Source organism: Lagenorhynchus albirostris, chromosome 20 (assembly GCF_949774975.1).
Source record: "Lagenorhynchus albirostris chromosome 20, mLagAlb1.1, whole genome shotgun sequence".
Taxonomy (NCBI): domain Eukaryota; kingdom Metazoa; phylum Chordata; class Mammalia; order Artiodactyla; family Delphinidae; genus Lagenorhynchus; species Lagenorhynchus albirostris.
The window spans coordinates 27,439,611-27,460,597 of record NC_083114.1 but is presented as its reverse complement, the minus strand read 5'-3'; the positions used below and the strand labels follow the sequence as shown (position 1 = coordinate 27,460,597).

Genomic DNA, 20,987 nt, shown 5'->3' with positions numbered 1-20,987 from the left:
GCATTAAAAAATAAATTTTCAGGTTTAAAAATCAGGGAAACCGGGCTTCCCTGGTGGTGCAGTGGTTGAGAGTCCGCCTGCCGATGCAGGGGACACGGGTTCGTGCCCCGGTCCGGGAAGATCCCACATGCTGCGGAGTGGCTAGGCCCGTGAGCCATGGCCGCTGAGCCTGCGCGTCCGGAGCCTGTGCTCCGCAACGGGAGAGGCTGCAACAGTGAGAGGCCCGCGTACTGCAAAAAAAAACAAAAAACAAAAAACAAAATCAGGGAAACCACCAGATGTCACTAGAGTAGCAAATGTTTTACTGTTGTGTCCTTACGCACACCACCCTTTAGATTTCTTGACATATTACAGGTGTCCTGGGACTGAGCGACCTAGTCTTGTGTGTTCAATTGGGAAACAAAGTTTCCAGAGAGGGCAGTGTCCTTTCTAAACAGCTAGAAAGTTGCTTAACTGTGCTAATCCTAACTTTCTTTCCTCTCTCCTATGTTGCTTTATACCACAGCTACAGGGACCAAATCTCCTTAATATCCACCATGCATATAGTGCATATAGCATCAGCTCTTGCACGGAGATAGCAAAGGAATACTATGAAGTGCACAGCCTCTGTCCGCAAGCTGTGCAGGAAGCTTCTAACTAACCGTTTAGAGAAGGCGCTACACCAAGGCTGCTGAAGGAACCAAGAGAGTCCCTTGAGGAGATACTAACTGTGGCAATGTGTTAATTAATTTAGCTTTTGAAAAAATGAAATCTATTAGAAGCAGACCATGGGGTAAAGAGCTTGCCAGCCCACTGGTACAGGAGGCTGAAGATGCCCTTGAAAGGAAGGGAAGGAGCAGACATCTGTTGCTTTGCCTGCTCAGCTTTGGCTCTCCTCTTCTTGGACCAGCATCTCATTCTCCTTTTTCTCCTTCACTATGCGGTTTAAGCAGAACTGACTCGGCATTAATTATAGGGGTGTGATATTGAGCCAGACATGGCCAAGGTGATTAGTTTAGGGAAGGCATGTGTGGACAGAGTCTTGGCTTGCCACTCTAGCAACTTTAGGCCAAAAAGTGTTTTTTTAAAGGCTCTCATGCAGTTTACAGAAGATCTAGGAGGACCACAGTTAGGTTAGAACCTCAGGATGGCTCCAGAGAAGCCAAACTACTGCTGTCTCTGGACTGTACTCCATAGTGTGGACTGCTGATGCCAAGTACCGCACATCAGACGCTCTTCCAATGTCTACAGCACACGACTGAACAATGTCTGCTAGAGAGATGGACAGAGAACTTGTGGCTTCTCCCTTGAATAAGTGGCATCACAATTTCCCCTAGATAGGAAGGCTATTTGATAGCACTAAGTGACCCAAAACCATGATAAATGTCCCCAGGAAGTAAGTATATGATCCATACTGAGGCTATGAGAGCCAACCCTGGGACTCTGGCTGCATCAGTAGGAACGTTCCTATTCCTCTGGAGTTATGTACATGGTTAGAATGTAAGCCTGCAACCCCTGGTGGCAACTTTGCCATGACATAAGAATCTGCCTGAGAATGAGATCAACACAGAAGAAAACACAGTCAAGCTGGAGATATAAAGTATTGGATGTAGCTGACCTGGAAGCCAGACACCTATGCACTTTTCAATTCCATGAACAACAACAACAACAAAAAAACGCTTTCTCCTTTTCTTACACTGGCATTTGTTAGTGCTTGGTTACTTGCAACTAAGATTCCTGACCACAGCAAGGGTATGTCAGGGTTTCTGTGTCCCTGGGCTAGCTGCTGCGTATCTACCCCGCTATGACTTGGATGGCAGAGGCCACTCCCCATTCTAAGTGGCAGGAAGAGCCCCTATCTAATGCTTCTCATAACTCTTCTTCACTTCTAGTGAAAATCTAAGAAGTGTAGCGAGGTGGCCAGCCTAGGCCCTTGGGGCTCTGGACCCTCCTCCCACCCTAGTTCCAGATTCTGCTACCCCAGCAACTCAATAGCACCCAACTGCTCACAATTTTTTAATATTTCATGTTGTTTCATGCCTTCCTCACTTTACTCATGCTATTCCTAGACCTCAAATGCCCTTTAACCACTCACCCCCTCACCCTCTCATCTCTTCACATATAGGTATTCTTGCCATTTATAAAACTCTGATTCAACCTCTAAAACAAAGCTTGGGTACCACCTCCTCCAAGAAGCTTTCCATGACCACCTAGGTTTATGAGATGACAACGAACTTATAATAAGAACAAAGCAGCCCTCAGAGCAAATTGGAGAGTGACTCTAATAGTATGCAAGGAGCAAATCCTAAGATTAGCAAAGTCACATTTTAACCTAGAACTTTAAGACATATATGCCAAAATTAAAAATGAAACATAATATAGTAAAAATTAAACCTTTTGCTTACTGCTGGCTAGAATAAATAACATTAGATTCTACTTTATAACTGGTTTTGTTAAATTGTAAGTGTCACTCACCTTTAACATATTGGTCCCACTGTTTTCTATAGTCTAAGTCCATATAGACATCTGCAAGTAGATCCGGTGAGCAATCCTCCAGAAAGCCAAAGACCTTATACTCATACACTCCAGTCTGCTATAGAAACAACAGAACAGATAGAAACAACCTATTGATTCTCAGGTTGAGATTACACAGCATATGAAAAACAGCTGTTCATGCAGCACCATTATTGAGCACCTCCTCTTGGTCTTAGTGAAACAACAGTGAAAAAGCAGATGAGGGACCTGCTCTCATGGGTCTTATATTTGGCCTTAGGCATTGGAGGTGGTGACAGCTATATGCTATCCAGGTAATTTAAGTAGGATAAAAGAGGGTTATGTGATAAATGGTGTCTAGTTTTGGTGGGCTGGTGGTGCGTCCTATATCATTGGGTGTTCAGGAAATGTCTCTATGAGGGATTTATCAGAACGGTTTCTTCTAAATATTAGAAGGATCCAGCCATGGGAAGATGAGGAAAGCCCACTTCTGGTTGGGAGGGGGCCCGATGGTTTGCCTTACTCACAGAACAGAAAGTCAGGGGGTCCAGAGAACTGTGATGGGGGAGAGTGGTAAGGGCTGAGGTCAGAGAGGTAGTAGAGGCCATGCCCAAAGGGCTTTGTAAACCAGGGTAAAGGGGTGAAAATATTTTTATAACTGCTCTGGAAAACCAACAAATAATTTTAAATATGGGAATGACTTTAAATAGGGGATGACTTTTAAAAGATGATTCTTGCTTCTTGGTAGAAAACAGATCATAAGGGAACAAGGAGATGGGTTAGAACAGCGGTCCCCAACTTTTTTGGCACTAGGGACCGGTTTCGTGGAAGACAATTTTTCCACGGACCAGGGTGGAGGATGGTTTCGGGATGATTCAAGTGCATTACATTTATTGTGTACTTTATTTCTATTATTATTACATTGCAATATTTAATGAAATAATTATATAATTCACCCTAATGCAGAATCAGTGAGAGCCATGAGCTTGTTTTCACTTGCCATTCACTGATAGGGTTTTGAAATGAGTCTGCAAGCAATTGATTTATTTTGGTCTCTGTGTAGTCAAACCTCTCTGCTAATGATAATCTGTATTTGCAGCCACTCCCCAGAGCTAGCATCACGGCCTCAGCTCCACCTCAGATCATCAGGCATTAGATTCTCATGAGAAGCACGCAACCTAGATCCCTTATGTGAGCAATGCACAGTAGGGTTTGCGCTCCTATGGGATTCTAACGCCACTGCTGATCTGACAGAAGGTGGAGCTCAGGCGGTAATGCGAGCGATGGGGAGTGGCTGTAAATACAGATGAAGCTTCGCTCGCTCACATGCCACTCACCTCCTGCTGTGCAGTGCGGTTCCTAACAGGCCACAGACCAGCACCAGTCCGTGGCCCGGGGATTGGGGACCCCTGAGTTAGAAGACCAGTGCAATGGTCCAGAAAAGAGATGATGGTGATTAGACAGGAAGGTAACAACAGTGATGGGGAGAAGTCAGTGATTTAGGGACACATTTTGGAAGTGATGTCAACAGGAATTGCTGACAGACTGGCCGTGGGGACAGAGAAAACAAAGAGTTGAGGATAATTCTTATAACACTTGCTTAAACAACCAGGTAGATGGAAGATCCATTTTCTAAGACAGAGAAAACTTGCAGAGGAGGTGATCTGTGGGCTGCAGGGTAACCAAGAGTTCTACCTTGAGCACGTTGAGTTTGAGAGGCTTATTAAACATCCATGTAGGGGTATCATATAGGTAGCTAGCATTCAGGGTTCAGACTACTGTTTTAGATATCTATGGGGCGTAATGAAACCCAACACATTGTTTTACCAATTCCAAGACAGAATTTTTCTATAAGTGACTTTTTTTTAAGTCTTTATTGAATTTGTTAACAATGCTGCTTCTGTTTTATGTTTTGGGGTTTTCGCCACAAGGTATGTGGAATCTTAGCTCCCCAACCAGGGGCTGAACCCTCACCCACTGCATTGGAAGGCGAAGTCTTAACCACTGGACTGACAGGGAAGTCCCTGTAAAAGACTTGTGTATAAAAGAATGAAAAGGGGGCAACACACCAGCCTCAAATCATAGTCCCTTTTATTCAGTAAAAGACCATATCTAGATTCCTAAGTACAAGAGACTTTCCTTGTTTTCATGTTAAGCCATATTCTGTGAGGGTTCTGGGCTGGAGTTGGTGACACTACACGCTTCACTCTCCGTACAATGGCAGCTAACAATTCCTGAACCTCACCTTGTCTAAAGGCTCTATTGTTAAAATTAAATCAATGCCTCTTAATTTCAGTGCAAAAGCAAACAAACAAACAAAAATGAAGCTTTTATATGTATTCATATTTCCACGTGCTAACACAATCTGATTGGCTAATCAAACACGAATGAACCCATCTTCTTAAACACCGTTCCAGGGACTTACCTGAGGTCAAGGGGTAAACATGGGAAATCTTTCTAGAGATCCTGAGGCTTCAATTGTCTCCTGACTCAGGTGGCATAACCCAGGGATAAGCATAACCCAGTTTAGGAATCTCAGATGTATATGAAAGTACCTGGCAGGATGTGGAAGGTAAAATTGAAACTGAATTCATAAGGATGTTTCAGTTCCAAAAGTATGTGGCTTTATACCAAGGGTTTCCAACCAGCAAATGACAAACTGGTAGGTCTGACCTCCTTATATGCTGTACCATGGATGCCCCATAGGAAAGGCAGGACTCAAGAGAAACATCTCCTTCCCTTCCTGTCCCCTCCCCTCAAGTTCACAGATGGAAAGATAGTGAGGTATTGTACACACCACACATCCACACCCACACACATTTTAATGTCTTAGGAGAGGGACAATTTGCTTCTGTTCAGGAGTACTGGGTCCCCATTTTCTACACATACTAAGCAAAAGGGATAATTATGTATAGAGATAATGATCTCTCCAACTCCACATGAGTTACCTTTGGTTATCTGGATGAATTAAGACAGTTTTCTAGAACTGGTTCCCATCCCTCTGAATATAGTTTCAGCCCTAGTAACCTCAGTCTTGTACATATCACAGAAAAGAAAAACAGAAAGCTCTCTAGGAAGAGAAAAATAGAAAGATGGGATTAACCTGAATACAAAAGAATGAACTATTGGGACAACTTCCTTTAAACACTTCCTTCGTGGCAGAACTGAGAAATGCCAGAACTCCAGAGGACAAAGTGCTTTGTGACACCTTTTCTAGTCTATCAATAAAAGGTTCTTTTCAGGCTCTGAGCAACCCCACCCAAATTCTTGGATCAAAGCACTTTTTCACCCCTTATTTCTTTCAAAAGAGGGTCTCAGCAAAGATACTCACATTTTCATTATATCTTTTACAAAATAAAGTGAATTTTTTATAATTATAGAAATAATTCATATTCATTAAGGAAAATGAGAAAATGCCAAAAATAATAAAGAAAATTAAAATGACGTGAAATTCCATAATCCACAAGTACCTATTGGTAATATTTGACATGTTTTTTGAGTAAATAAATACTTCTACGTGTTATAAAATGGGAGTAAGATGGATAAACAACTTGTATTCCTATTTTTAACTATATTAATTTGAAACTATGGAGCAATAACAACTAATTTAATTATTCTTATAAGTTATTTCTGTTTCCATATATTTTCACAATTATGAGCATTGCTGGAAAAATGATTCTGTATGGACAAACTTGGTTCATAATTCTAACATTTTCACAAGGAAAGCAAATCCTTCCTTAGAGATAAATTTTAGGGTAAAGAACATTAACATTTGAATGCTCTTTTTACTTTTTCTAAACTTTAAGAAAAATTTTTACCTATTTATACTCTCACCAGTAGCAAAGAAGTATCTTCTCAGGATTAGGTACCATTGTTTGTACAAACAATTTAATAGAAAAAGGACATAAACCTTAGTTTTATTTGGGCAATGTTTCTAGTATTGCCCACATAAAACTTCAGTATTTAGTCTCTTTCCAATTAGAGATATAATTCTTGTACAATATTTGTTGCAGATATGTTTCCAAACATACTAACATTTCAATAAATGACTCCAAACAAGTTTACTGAAGAGGTTCTTGGCTTTTCCTGAAGGTCCTCCAGAAAATCACTTCTAAGAAAGGCTCATTTTTTTTTATCTAAAGTAAAACACACTGCATGATTTTCTAATGCTCCCTTTATAGGATATTTAATTTCCTATACTTGACATGGTAAAGGAATTATTCAATGGTAGAGAATCAGTCAATATCATGTGTAGAATATAATTCCCAGAAGAAACAGAAGATTCATTATAGCATATACTCTCTTTCTTACTAAGAGAACCCCTATGGCCATGTGCACAGCTAAAAACTTTCCTGGTCTCCTATACACGTAGAGGTTAATAGCCATAAGACACCTCCCTCTTGTTTTGAATATGTATATGATTCTGGAGCTGCAGCAGCTATTTTGTGACCAAAAGACAACAAACATGAGAAAGCAGAGTGAAAATATTCAGAGTTTTATTAACGTCGTTGATCAGCTAAACCAATGCCAGCAACTGCTGACCTCTGAACTACTTGTTAGGTGAGAAAAACCCCTCTTTGCTTAAGTCTTTGTTAATCCAGTTTTCTGTTACTTGCAGCTAAAAGCAATCCTAATTATTACAAGTAGTTCTTACTGAGAATTGTACTTGAGTTCTGTCATCCCAGCAAACAGTAGAGGTTAAGAAAATCTCCCACTCTTTGGGTTCCAGAAAACAGCTTATCACAAAAGAACCACCTTTCCCCTCATGACTTAGATGAGACTCACATACATGCCCCTTGTTTACCTGTCACAAGGCCAGACATAGAGCCTCTAAATTCCCTTTCATTGCCCTGTAAATGATTAGCTAAACTGCTTATTCCACTGATCAATTGGAACAAAATACTTGCTAACCAAGCTAGTTAAGTACCTCTCCTTCCTCCAGACCCTAAACTTTGGCCCAGCCTCAGCCTGAGTCAGCATCCAGCACCTCCTGAGAACAGACTGGCCTCAGGGTAAGATATTCTCTGTTCTCTTCTCCAGTCAGGCCACCTTCATCTCACTTGCCCATACATGGCTTCTAGCCTTGCTGACTTCTCTCTATAAAAGAAAGACCTTTCTGCCTCACTTCTGAGACACTCGTGGATCTTATGGTCAAAGTATTCTCCCTACTGCAATAACCCCCAACCCTAAGTCCAGGTTTGTTTTTTCTTTAACATTATTTTAAGTAGAAAAGTAGACTGACAAAACATTACAAGCAAATATGACTATGTGTAAAACATTAAAATAGTACAGAAATACATAAGCATTACTAAAATGAATTGTCAAGGAAGAGAAGAGATAATGGACACTATTAATGGACATTAACTTGAAGCATATTTAATTTTGCACAGATATCTGAAACTTCACACACACTATCATAGAAAGTTCCACCTCCTTCCACTATATAACTCAGAAAAAATTTATGGACCCACTATGTTCTTGGCCCTGAGAAAACAATCAGGCATAGTCTTATACTTGGTTTTTCAGCTTGGAATGTATTTCCTTTGGTGATCTGTCAGCAGTCACTGCAACAATCATGTATTATGCATTTGAAGTCTTCCAATCACTCGGACCTGCTGTAAGTTCTTTCAATAACACTAGCATTTGTTTCTCTAAACACAGTGCAGTTTTCAGTTTTATATTCATTATGTCATATAATCTCAACATAGCCCTGTGGTATCAATAGGGGCATTGGTGTCATCTCCACCTTTACATGAGGAAATGAAGCTCAAAAACGCTACATTAGTTGCCTGAGTCCTACAGTTAACACTTGGGACAGCCAGAAGGAGGGTGACACCAGCCCCTTCTTCTTCCCACAGTCTTCTAATTTAGCTCTATTCTCTCTGCACATTTGCTCCAAGCCACTGTTCCAAATGACAAGCTAATAATTTCAGTAAAGACAACACAAGCTCTTAGAGCTGGAAGGGGCCTTAGACCCTTATGGAAAAGGTGACAGTGACTCGCCAAGAGTCAACTGATGACTCTTGGTGGCAAAGCGTGGGTGGGAAACTGTCCCTTCCAGTCCCCAAGCCAGTGTTCCTGCACCAGACCACCCAGGCTGGACCTTCCACTGAGATGTTCCCATGAGTCCTTCAGCCTGGTGTGTTTGTCCAATAGGCCTTCAACAGCCAGAAGAGGTATTTTTTAGATGCTGCTTCTGGGGGATTGAGACAAGGAAAAAGAAAAAGGCAGGAATGGAGAAAGGATAAATATCACTTTCAATGAGCTAGGGCTGTGGTGTTTTTCCATATAGTATTTCAGAGTCATCTCAAAACTCCCGTGCCAGGAAATACAGCATGGTATTTATAGAATGGGCTTGGAGTCACAACCCAGGTATGGTCTAAGCTCTTCCACCTACTAGCCTTGCTTTCCTCAGCTGCAAAGTGGGTCTAATAAGAGTTTCTACCTAGGGGAATGATTATGAGGATTAAATTAGATAATCCATCTAAAGCTCTTACTGTGGTGCCCAGTATGTAATAAGTACTTAGTAAGTACTAATAAGGTAGGTGTAATAATGATCTCCTTTTTCCAGATTAAAGAACTGATAATTTAGAACTGTAATGTAATGCACATTTTACAGGAACTAACATCTATGCAGCACCTGCTGTGAGCTGGGCACTGTACTTGGAGATTAATACTCATAATAACCCTATGAAATAAGCATCTCATTATCTCTATCAGTGAAGAAGCGGAAGGGGCGTGGAGGCACGCTTTAGCAATTTGCTACTGTCATAACTAATTTTTGAGATGTTCTGTTATTCTGGCTTACTAGTCTAAAAATCAAGCTGTTACACTTCTTACCAATTGTAATTCAAATGCATTTTTTAAAAATTTCAATTTTTAAATTGCATTCATAGAGTTAAAATATTTTGAGAAACATTGCTGCCAATAGTTCACTTATTTGTCCTAAGCAGAATAAATTCTGTAGCGCTAATGTGTTTACATCTGAGAAATGTCAAAAGGTCATAATGTTTGTGTTTGACATTTGCAATTCCCACACAGGAGTAATCCCACAGAGGAGTAATCCCCACTGTCCCTAAACCCTGACACTTCACCTGCAGAAAGGCATCACTCATTCTCTTCAATTATGGTGTTTTTCCACATTTACATCACTAAACTACAAGACAGCCTTGGTGAATCACATCTCTCTAATCCTATAAATGCACCCTCAAGTGTGCACTGAATTTTCTTTGCCTCTCATAGAAGAGCTCATTTCCATTCCTCAGGCCCTAGGACACCTCTCCAATCTACCACTGTGGAAACTGTCCAACTCCAGCCCTCTGTGGCAAGTAACAGGCTCACAAGGTATGAAAAGTAAGCATTTTTCACCAGCAAGAATCACTCCTAATGGCAGATGTCAAAGCTGTAGCTGCCACTGGGCAGTGTGTATGAAGAAGACTGTATGAAGAAAGACAGCTGACTAAATCAGATTCAATATTTGAGGTCTCTCCAAGAACACATGGCATGTTTAATCCTGAAGGACTGCAGATAGCTAGGTAAGATAACACTGATAGCTAATGCTTGTTGAGTACTTACTGAACACCAGGCCCTGGGCTGAGTGCATTACAGGGGTCATCCCATTTAAGCTACGCAATGAAAATATGAGGTGTGGACCATTGGTAAACTCATTTTACAGACAACAAAACTGAGGTTTAAAGAAGTTCTGAGAAATTCCTGGAAAAGTTAAGTCTGTAGAGACAGGAAGTAGCTTGGTGATTGTCTGAGATTGGGAATGGGAACAGGGGATGACTGCAAATGGGCAGGAGGTTTCTTTGGGGGTAACACACATGTTCTAAAATTAGGCTTGGGGAAGGCTGCATGACTCCATAAATTTACTAAAAATCAGTGAACTGTACACTTAAAATGAGTAAATTTTGTGGTACTTAAATGATACCTCAAAAAAGCTATTAAAATAAAAACAAAAGGTTATGAAACCCACCCAAGGTCACACAACTAATGAACTTGAAGTTCATTAGCTGTAGTGGGATAACTGAGGACATGGAAAGGAGACGTGACCCATGAACCCCCCCCCAGCAAACTGGGGGCTGGCAAATAAGCCAGAACTGCAAACAGTCCTGATTGCTTTGAGCCCCTCCCTGCCCTGCGAATAAGCCAGAGTTGTGAACAGTTCTGAATGCTTCGAGCGCCCCCCCCGCCCCGTCCCGGCAAACCAGGGGCCTGCAAAAGAAGCATTGAGCGCTTTGGGCACTGATCCATGAGATGTCCTCAGTATAATCAGAGTGGTGGGAACACAAGGAAATGTCCTTGTGCTACTTCAGTATAATCAAAATAATGGTGGGAACATTGTGCTGCTTTTGCGCTCAAGGACGAAGCCCAGCAGGTGCTCACGAAAGCCAATTATTGCTTGTATAGTTAATAAAAACATAGGTTGCTGCTTTGGCACTTCTGAAATTTTAAGAAAACAAGTCTTAAAGTGTAAATCTAGATAATGCTTTAATAAAAGTTACCACAGCAAGACAGACGGCGCTGTTTTGCCTGAGCAAGCGGCAGCCCTCTACTGCTGTGCTTTGGCACAATTCATCTCGTGTGATGAGCTTACTTTCGGCCCTGTCCTAAGAAACTACAACATTAGTTGCAGCAGAACCTGGACTTGAAGCCAGCGATGTGACCGCAGAGTTCAAAGTCTATGATCCTGCCTCAATAGTCACTGACCTCTCCCAACATGTAATTAGATAAATTAATAAGCCCTCAGGGTGCATATAGCATTAGGGTGACCATACAATTTATCATTCCAACCAGAACACTTTTGAGTGAGAGAGGTGTTATAAAATTTTTCACCAGGACAAGTGCAAACCAGGTCTGTGGTGGGTATATCAGGACATAGATCACCCTTGGTATATCTCACAACCAAACACCATTCAATTTACAAGGTGCTTCAAAATGTATCCTCTCATTGGATCCCTGTACAAATTTGGCAGGACAGGAATTATCTCCAGCTTGTAGATTGGGAAGCAGAGACCCAGCTAGGGTCTTAGGTTCGTAAATCCTAAAGTGACAGAGCAATTAGGCATCAAAACTGTACATTAGACCAGGGTTGCTAAATCTATCATGCTGGCTATTTTTCACAGTCCACAAGCTAAAAATGGTTTTTACATTTTTAAGTGGTTACATAAGTCAATACATAATTACCTCCATTTTGTCTCTTAGCCTGTAAAGCCTAAAATATTTTCTATTTGGCTCTTTACATAAAAAAATTCACAGTCCCTGCTTGAGACCATTGCCACCACCACTTCTAAAACATACACCCCAGGAAAACTCTGAATTACTAGAGTTGTACTGCAGTTCCACAGGCAAGAGAGAAATCCTTGTGTCATAAGCCCCAAATATACTATATTTTAGTTTGAATCACGTGGCGGTTTACCATCTAAACTCAGACCACCCTTCAAAGTAAATCTGCCAATCTTGAGCACACCATACAAAAGAAACACCAAAAAGTCTTAAATAAATCATATTCAAACTCAGAAAACCAAAGAGAAAAAGAAAATCTTGAAAGATGCTGTAGCAGGAGGGATGGGGGAGCACTTTACCTACAGAGGAATGCAGATGAGAATTACAACAGACATCTCCTGAGAATCCACCCTGCAAAAAGAGGGTGGAGTGAAATATATAATATTTTGAAAGAAAGAAGTTACTGACTAGAATTCTATATCCAATGAAACTGTCCTTCAAGAGTGAAGAAGAAATAAAAACTTTTTCAGACAAATAAAAACTGAGGGGGCTTCCCTGGTGGCACAGTGGTTGAGAGTCCGCCTGCCGATGCAGGGAACACGGGTTCGTGCCCCGGTCCGGGAAGATCGCACGTGCCGCGGAGCGGCTGGGCCCGTGAGCCATGGCCGCAGAGCCTGCGCGTCCGGAGCCTGTGCTCCGCAACGGGAGAGGCCACAGCAGTGAGAGGCCTGCGTACCACAAAAAAAAAAAAAAAACAAAAAACTGAGGGAGTTCATCAGTAGCAGACCTCCTCTGGAAGGAATGTTAAAAGAAGCTTTTCAGGCAGAAGAAAAATGGTATAGGTCAGGCGCTCAGATCTACATAGCAAAAAAAGTGTCTGTTTTATTGTCTTAAAGCTTCTGGAAGGCATGAACTTTATCTTACTCATCAAGCATCACCAGGGCTTAGCAAAATGCAGGCACACAATAGGTCCTGAAAACTGCTTGAATGGGTCATGAACCAATATTTTAGAGGTTTCTTCTCACTAGGACACATTCAAACAGCCCAAAGGCAGCTGTGGAGCACAAAGTTCGACTTATACCTGGAGACGGAAGAGGGGGATCCTACTCATCTCTCCCCCTTCATTCCCCCAAATCTAAATCTTGGGACCAGCATCTTCATACTGCCTCATACCACACCCTCATCCTGAGAGACAAGTGAGGAGAAGGAGAACTGAGGCTCTGACATGTCCATCCAGTTGTATGCTCAGGAAAGATGAAATAGGAGAGAGACAGAGACAGAGAAAGAGACAGACAGAGAGAGACAGAGACAGAGAGAGAGTTAGCCTCAATCAGCGGCAGGAAGTAGAAGGAGGCAACACATGGTGTTCAGCTTTAAGACATGGTGGCCCTACCCAGGAGTAAATATGGCTCTGTAAGTGTCCTGGGTGCAACAATTGTTCCATCAATCACACTGGTACCTACTCCTCCATTAAGAGAGAGGCAGAAGGGTGGGAGAAGGGAGCAGAAGAGTCCTATCATCCGGAAGTAAAGAAACCCATGATGCAAACTGGATTATAATCCCACCTGGGGAATGGGAGTGGAAGCTTCTCATCCATCGAGGTAAATCTGTTCTCATGGCAGTTAAATCTCTGCTTCCCTCCAAAAGGCCAAACTTTCTCTCAGTCCAGCCTGGCTAACCACAGAGTTTTCTCAGTAAATCCAGGCTCTCAGTATTTTAGAAGGTCAACAATATAGGAAAGAACAGTTCCGAGGAAAGTACTGTCTGCTCCTTACCAAACTCATTGATTAGAAGACCTATGAGAGGACAAAGGCAGTCCCTTCTCACAGTGCCAGACACTTGGTTTAAAAACATTAAGAAGTCAAGCGCTCAGCCAGATCTTTTCAGTCCAATGTTTTCTTGGTCTAAATCAATGATGTGAGCCTCTGCACACCAGTTTCACACCATCTATTGGCAGTTCACAATGTCTACTGGCATGGTAACCAGCCTAAAGCTCCAGCGAGATCTGACTGCAGATCCCTGGGCAAGCATTTGTAAGTAACCCACGGCCTTTCTCCCCAGGGGAGCTTCTCAACACTGTTCAGGGGACCACATTCACTCCCAAGTGACCACTAATTTAAAAATCAGGGAGAGTGAGTCTTAAAGTGGGCATTGCTTTTGTCTTAAGATACTCCTTTTTCTCACCCTTACCTTTTAGTTCCCACTGCTTCTCATCTCTAGGGCCCTCTCCTGTCTCTCAATGTCAGAACCCCCTTGAGCACCATGCAAGATGCTCCCCATATATCAGTGGTTCTCAAAGTATGGTCTGTGGACCAGGAGCTTCAGCATCACTTGGCAACTGGTTAAAAAGAAAGAAAGAAAGAGAAAAGAAAGAAAGAAAGGAAAGGAAGAAAGAAAGAGGAAGGGCTTGTACCCAACACAACAGGGCCTCTTGACATTTAATACAGATGGAGATCAAGGTGGCCCTGCATCCTAGCTATTGAGGCTCAAGGGCACAGCTCTGGGAATCGTACAGCCTCCAACTTACGAAACTTCTCCGGAAGACTTGTCAATGTACCATGACTGTCCTCACACCCAGAACAGGTGGAAATAAGACTTACAGTTGGTAGGGATAGGACCTATTCTGAATACCACTCACATCCTCCCCACAGGAGGGAGATGGGACCTGCTACATAACAATACACAATGGAAACAATACATAATACAATGCCAGTCACTCTGTCTCAGCTCAGGCAGTGGATGCTGTGCGATAAAAGGCACAAAATCAAAAGAGCACAAGCCCTTGGGGAGAGGTGAGGGGAGCAGTCAGGGTTGACTGGAGGACAGGAGGGGTATGGACAAGTCATGGGAGGTAAAGCTGGAAATGTGAGTTGGGACCAGCCTAGTACCACGTGCACAGCCCACCTGGCAGCACTTGCCCTCTTTCAGAGTCAGTGTAGGAGCATATTTACAGCACAGGTCTGGAGCTAGATAGCTGAGTTCCAATCCCAGTCTGAGTCTTGAGCAATCAACTTAACCTTTCCACATATCCATTACCAAATTGGTAAAAAGGTGATAGTCAAAGTACCTTACGTATACATACATAGGAACTTACAACATGGGGTTGATGTGAGGATTAAGTCAATGCCTGCAAAGCACTTAAACAGTGCCTGGAGCCTAAGAAAGCATGCAGTGTGTTAGCTATTACCGTAGGTATTATTATTGTTAATTCTACAATCAACAGGGCCACTGGAAGGAGACTGATAAGATCACAACCTCTCCTTCAGGTGCTTGATTGGACTGTAGTGTGTAGGATGGAAAGGATCAGAAAGGTGGAAGGCCAAGAAGCTAGTTTGGAGGTCACTGCAATTCTAGGTAAGAGGTGTCACTCAGAGTAGCAAAGGTAAAGGAAAGAAAGGGAAGGGAAATGGACCAGACATCAGATACATCTGAGCAGTGAACTGACAACACTTGGCAAATGACTGGGCATGGCTGGTGTGGAAAATGAAATGGTCAGAAGATAAAAGGACGTTGTCTGAAAACATGTCCATTTTTGCACCAAGGTAACTGCTGAAATGACACTAAGAAATTAATTCTGCCTGCTCTTTACTAAGCTTCCTGTTCATCCTGTTGTACCCAGTGACCCTGGTACTCAGACATTCAGAGCTTCTCTCTTCTCTAACACTCTAATCTTCTGATCCTCTGCCAGGAAACCTCAACTTCACTTACCTTGTCTAAAGGTGACTTTTAAGCTACTTGCCATGCAGCTACCCGCACACAGAGCAACTGATGACTTGCCCATCATTCCACCTGGTTCCAAAAGCCTCCAGGCAGGCCCCCAACTCCATTCCTCCTACCCTTTTAATCTTTCTCCCAGGAAGCTTCAGACAAGTTATTAAGTCCAATTTACAAGGAAGCGGGGAGCATCCAAACGGAGCAAGTCAGTAAAATGACTAGAGATGACAGTAGGTCCCTTCTCAGCAACACTCCCGTCCCCACACGTATCACCCTGCACATCCACTCTCTGAAAAGTCCAGTCTTTTTTCTACCTGTATTCAATCCTAAAATACTTCCCACCACACAGACACCACTGGCATCCACCCGGGAGCGGGGCTCCACGTCCCTTTCAGGCAAGTGCATGGAGCTAAGAATCAGCAGACCCACCTTTTAACTCTATCAGTAAGTTGTAACAAACGACTTGCCCTGTCGGGCCTCAGACCTGAGCCTAAATTCTGATGACCTCCCACTCCCCGCGACCAGCAGGGGGCAAAGTCGGCGGGAGGCACCCCCAGAGCTAGCTCCTCTAGGTTCCAGAAGACCCGCGAGGTCCGCACTTCCGGCTACAGCCCCGCACTCTCCGCGGGCAGGGGAACCCCGTAAGCTGTCGCCCCGTGCTCCTCCAGCGGGTCTACAGCTACCTGGTCCAGCAGCCGGTAGATGCTGATACCGAAGGTCTCCACCAGCAGCTCCCAGTCGGCACCGGAAAGTGCGGGCTGCTGAAGCTCAGCGAAGACTTCCCGGAACTGCTCCTCAGAGAAGCCGCCGGCCCCAAGGTCCATCCTTCCGCAGTAGCTGCTTCTCAACCTGCAGGGAAGGCCAAGGACAGGCTAGGTTCGTGTTCGGGGGCGGGGCGAGAGGGTGGCCGAGCGTAATTGGCAGGGAACCGAAAAGTGATTGGGAGAAGGCGGGACTTGGGAGGAAGAGGCGAAGAGGAGGCGGGGCCAGTGAGGGGCAGGCCTAGAGAAGGTTTCCGCAGTGCGAGAGCTGCGGAAGGACGGGAAAGAAGGGAGAGTGGAGAAACTTTGGACTTGCTCTGGGGAAAGCTGGAGAGGCTAGGAAATGGGGAGGCTTCTAGACAGAAGAGAAAAGGAAGACCCTAATGTCATCTCAGAAGCATCTCTTCCCCAACACCATACCCACCAAACCGGCTTGGCTGTCTCTCCTTTACCTTCTCTGAAGAAGGCTAGGGAAGGTCTCTGAGTGGTTCGGTAGATATGGAGGTAAGATGGACAGAGCAGAAATGCTTGAAAATCTCAGGGGTCAAATGCTAGAACAATATTACATTCGTTCTGTTATGCACTTTAAAACATTTTTCTGAGACGAGGTCCATGGGATTCCCCAGAAGGCCAAAGGGTCCATCTCACAAAAAGGATTAAGAAACCTAATCCATAATGGTATTTTGCCCCCTGGATGGTGGAAGATGATCTAAAAAGTTATCATGGTGTCCACCCAAGATTTCTGCTGGTTGCATAATTTTGATCTTTTGCAACTCAAAGACCTTTTTCTTCCCTCAAGTCCCTTTGATGTTGCTATATTTCTTACCACCAGGCTGCATTTTGGTTTGGATAAAGTAGACAGCTTAAACATTAATCAGTGTAACAGTACATGGGTGCCAGTAAACTCTGGTAACCCATGTTTCCTAATCTTTGAAATGGGGTAAAATTGTACAACCAGTTAGAATTGAAGAGGTAACTACATAAAATAAACATAGAACATGTTTGCGCAGTGCCTATCAAAGTAAATGTTCATTAAAATGTCCACTTGTTTTACATTTATATATTGAAATGTTTCTCCTTCTGTACTTGAAAGAAAGCCTTGAAGTTGATGGAAAACTCTGCATTTATGCCAGTTTGCAAGAAGAGAAAATGATTAGACTTGGCAGCATAGGTAAATTACTGCTGTATTCAGTTCAAGGCTGGTTCTGTTCTGTTTTATGAGGATGGGAGGAGGGATGGGGTAGTTCCCTACACTAAATGCACAAGAGGTTAGAGACTCTTAAGACTCTTAAGTTTGGTCCTCTTTATAAAAAAATATTTAAACTAAAGTTTAATTGCTTAAAAAAAGGAATTTCTTCAAAAACCATTGACTATGAAGTATTTTCATATATCATCAAGGAATTCCATTTTAAAGGTGGACTTTGATGAGGCTGCAGCTTTATCACTTTATAGCAATTGATTAATGAAGACAAGCATGAGAGTATAAATGGCATTATGAAAGATATAAGGCAGGAAGTTTAAATTGTGTTTATTACATGTGTTTAAACGTGTGCTTACCTACTAAACTCAGAAGGTAAAATGTATATACATTTGGGTATGTTGATATTTACAACCATGCTTATTTTATTAGAGCTAATGAAGGAAGGAATCATATTAGGAAATAATTTTTATTTTGTGGCAAAAATCTGGAAAAGGGTTGGAAGGGTGTCCAGAAAGACCTGTTCTCCTTTAGGACTTGTCTATTATAATAGGCCAGCCTCTTTCCTTTGTGAAAAACACTCTTTAGAGGAACTTCCAGCAACATGGCAGGTGAGGAATAATATATTTGGGGCTTCCTAAAATCCCAACAAACAAACGTTCTAAGGGCTGGGGTTGTGGTTCTAGTTCTCACACGTGGACTAAAGATGTGCTGGGCCATAGCTAGTGGGAAGCTGGACCAGGGACTTCTTCAAGGAGCCTGGATCCCCTAAAAGCTGCCCCTTCCATTCCAATGAAACCAGAAAATCCCCAACCTGTAGACCATGGAGCCCTCAAGGAAACTCATGCTTTTCCCAGAAGCCTTAGGTAGAAAGAAACAAAAAGGCAACTGGAAGAAACCACACCCCAAGCCTAAGCCAGAGATGGAATTTAAATTTACATTACGTGCAACTGAACGGGAGCCACAAGGAGATTAACACAAAGGAACATTGAAACGCCTGGGACCCTGCGAGAATCAAAACCGGTGACACTTTCACAGCTAGGACATGTGCAATTATCCAAGAGAAAACAACACCCACAAGAAGATGCATGTACAAAAAGTGAGTTACAAAGACCTGAGGGAACAGCTCTCCATGTCAGAGAGTTAGCAGATATGCAAACAAGATTATCAGAACCAAAGAACCACAGATAACAGATCAATATGAGAGTAATTATTCAACATGTATTTGTGATAATATAAGAGGTAAAAGAAGGTCTAGAAAAGAGAAAACCAAGAAAAAGATAAATGAATGTGAAAAAGAAACAAAAGAAGCAAACCACCTTTTACAAATAAAAACTATTAACAGTCACTACAATTAGAAATGTAAAAGAGGAGGTAAAGTAGTTGTCCTACCACAGTTCAAGAGGGAAATAAGAAGGTGGCTATGAGGAAATTCTCCAGAAAGCAACACAGAGATATAAAGAAATGGAAAACATGAAAGATTAACTAAGAGACATGAAGGACACATTGAAAAGGTAAAACATTTATGACTGGAGTTCCACAAGAAGAGAACAGAGAGGTTAAGAGGTGAGGTGTATGGGTGGGGAGATAGATAGATAAATGGACATATGGAAACAAAGAGAAACTAAAATTCTAAACAGCAAAAAACATAAACAGGGGAGGACAAGATCAGAGTTTTCTTTAGAAAGTGGGTAAGAGATATTGATTAATTGTCTTCTGTGCATGCTAAAATTTAATGGAATAAATTCTCAAAAGGCAACAATAAGAAAGCAAGCAAACAAATAAAAATGGGCAAAAGATTTAAACAGACATTTCACCAAGAATATATACTGATGGCAATAAGAACATGAAAAGATACTCAACATCATTCATCATCAGGGTAATATAAATTAAAATCACATATGAGATATAAATACGCACCTTTTAGAGAGCTGAAATTAAAAAGATTGACCAAAGTAAGTGTTGGCAAGGATGTGGAAGAAATAGAACTCTCCTGCATTGCTGATGGGAATGGAAATGGGACAAACACTGTGGAAAACTGACAATTTCTTTAAAAGTTAAACATACACAGGAGGGGGAAGGGTAAGCTGGGACGAAGTGAGAGAGTAGCACTGACATATATACACTACCAAATGTAAAATAGATAGCTAGTGGGAAGCAGCCACATAGCACAGGGAGATCAGCTTGGTGCTTTGTGACCACCTAGAGGGGTGGGATAGGGAGGGTGGGAGGGAGACGCAAGAGGGAGGGGCTATTGGGATATATATATACATATAGCTGATTCACCTTGTTGTACAGCAGAAACTAACACAACATTGTAAAGCAATTATACTCCAATAAAGATGTTAAAAAAAAAAAACATACACCTACAGTACAATCTAGCCATTCCATTCCTAGGTATTTATCCAAGAGAAAAAAAAATAGCATTGTTCATATAGACACAACTGTTCATAGCATCTTAATTTGTAATAGCCAAAAACTGGAAACAACTCAAATGTCCTTTAGTGGGTGAACTGATAAAACAAATTGTGATATATCCACCAACCAAGTACTACTCAGCAATACACTTTTAAATGATTAACATGTGTATATGAACTTGTGTGCATATGTATGTGATATATATAGATATATATATATAGATATACAATGTAATTTATGCAATTTTGTATAAATCATTCAATTCAGGAGTGAAGTAGCATGATACCTGCAATTTACATTCAAATTGGTCAGTTAAAAATTGTGTCATCTATATAGAAATGCAAAAGTGACAAAATATGAACAACTGATAAATTTAGGTAAGGGTAGCAATATTTTCTATTCTATTCCTTCAAATTTTCTTCATATTTGAAATTATTCAAAATAGAAATTTTGAGAAAACCCAGCTATATGTGTTTATATGAGACATAACTAAAATACAATTACACAGAAAATGTAGAGGTAAATGTATGCAAAATATACACAAGTAAGCCTTAAACAAAAGAAAGCTGATGTGGCTGTAAAAATATCAGACAAAACAGACTTTAAGGCAAGAAAAGAATTAGTAGAAAGAGGTTCATGAATTAAAGGACAAAGGACACAACTCTTCAGGAGTTCTGAATGCCTAAATTTATATTCATTTCACAACATGGTTTCAAATACATAAGGCAAAAGATATTACCTGTGCAGTCTTCCCTCAGCATTTGGGGGGGTTGATTCCAAGACCCCTGAGGATACCAAAATCTGCAGATACTCACATCCCTTATATGAATTGGTAAAATATTTGTATATAACCTATGCACATCCTCACATGTACTTTAAGTCATCTCTAGATTACTTATAATACCTAATATAATGTAAATGCTACATAAAGAGTTGCCTGTGTGTAGCATTTTCAAGCTTTGCTTTTTGGAACTTTCTGGAATTTTTTTATGTTTTCAATTTGTGGTTGGTTAAATCGAGGAAACCCATGGATGTGAAGGGCTCACTGTACAAGAAAAAATCATCAAATTTACAATCAGTGGACGATTTTAAGGCTCTTTTCTAGGAAATGGATTGATCAAGTAGACAAAAAAATTGGTAAAGATATGAAAGACTTGAGCATATAATTCATATGTCTGATATAAAGGGCATTTATA

The 20,987-nt window shown here is 41.7% G+C and overlaps 1 protein-coding gene across 3 annotated transcripts in view; it reads right to left on the bottom strand.

The window, feature by feature from the left end:
* LOC132511322 (phosphatidylcholine transfer protein) overlaps window positions 1-16,257 on the bottom strand; it is a 112,933-nt gene extending 96,676 nt beyond the window's left edge. For all 3 annotated transcript variants that reach the window (XR_009537586.1, XR_009537585.1, XM_060134437.1), the window contains exons 1-2: window positions 16,098-16,257; window positions 2,455-2,572 (exon numbers count right to left, since the gene is read on the bottom strand). Coding sequence is in view for 1 of the 3 variants with exons in the window: in XM_060134437.1 (XP_059990420.1) it covers window positions 2,455-2,572; window positions 16,098-16,238 (259 nt within the window). In the remaining 2 variants the exon portion in view is untranslated. The remainder of the gene's footprint in view (window positions 1-2,454; window positions 2,573-16,097) is intronic.
* Between the last annotated feature and the right edge of the window lie 4,730 nt (window positions 16,258-20,987).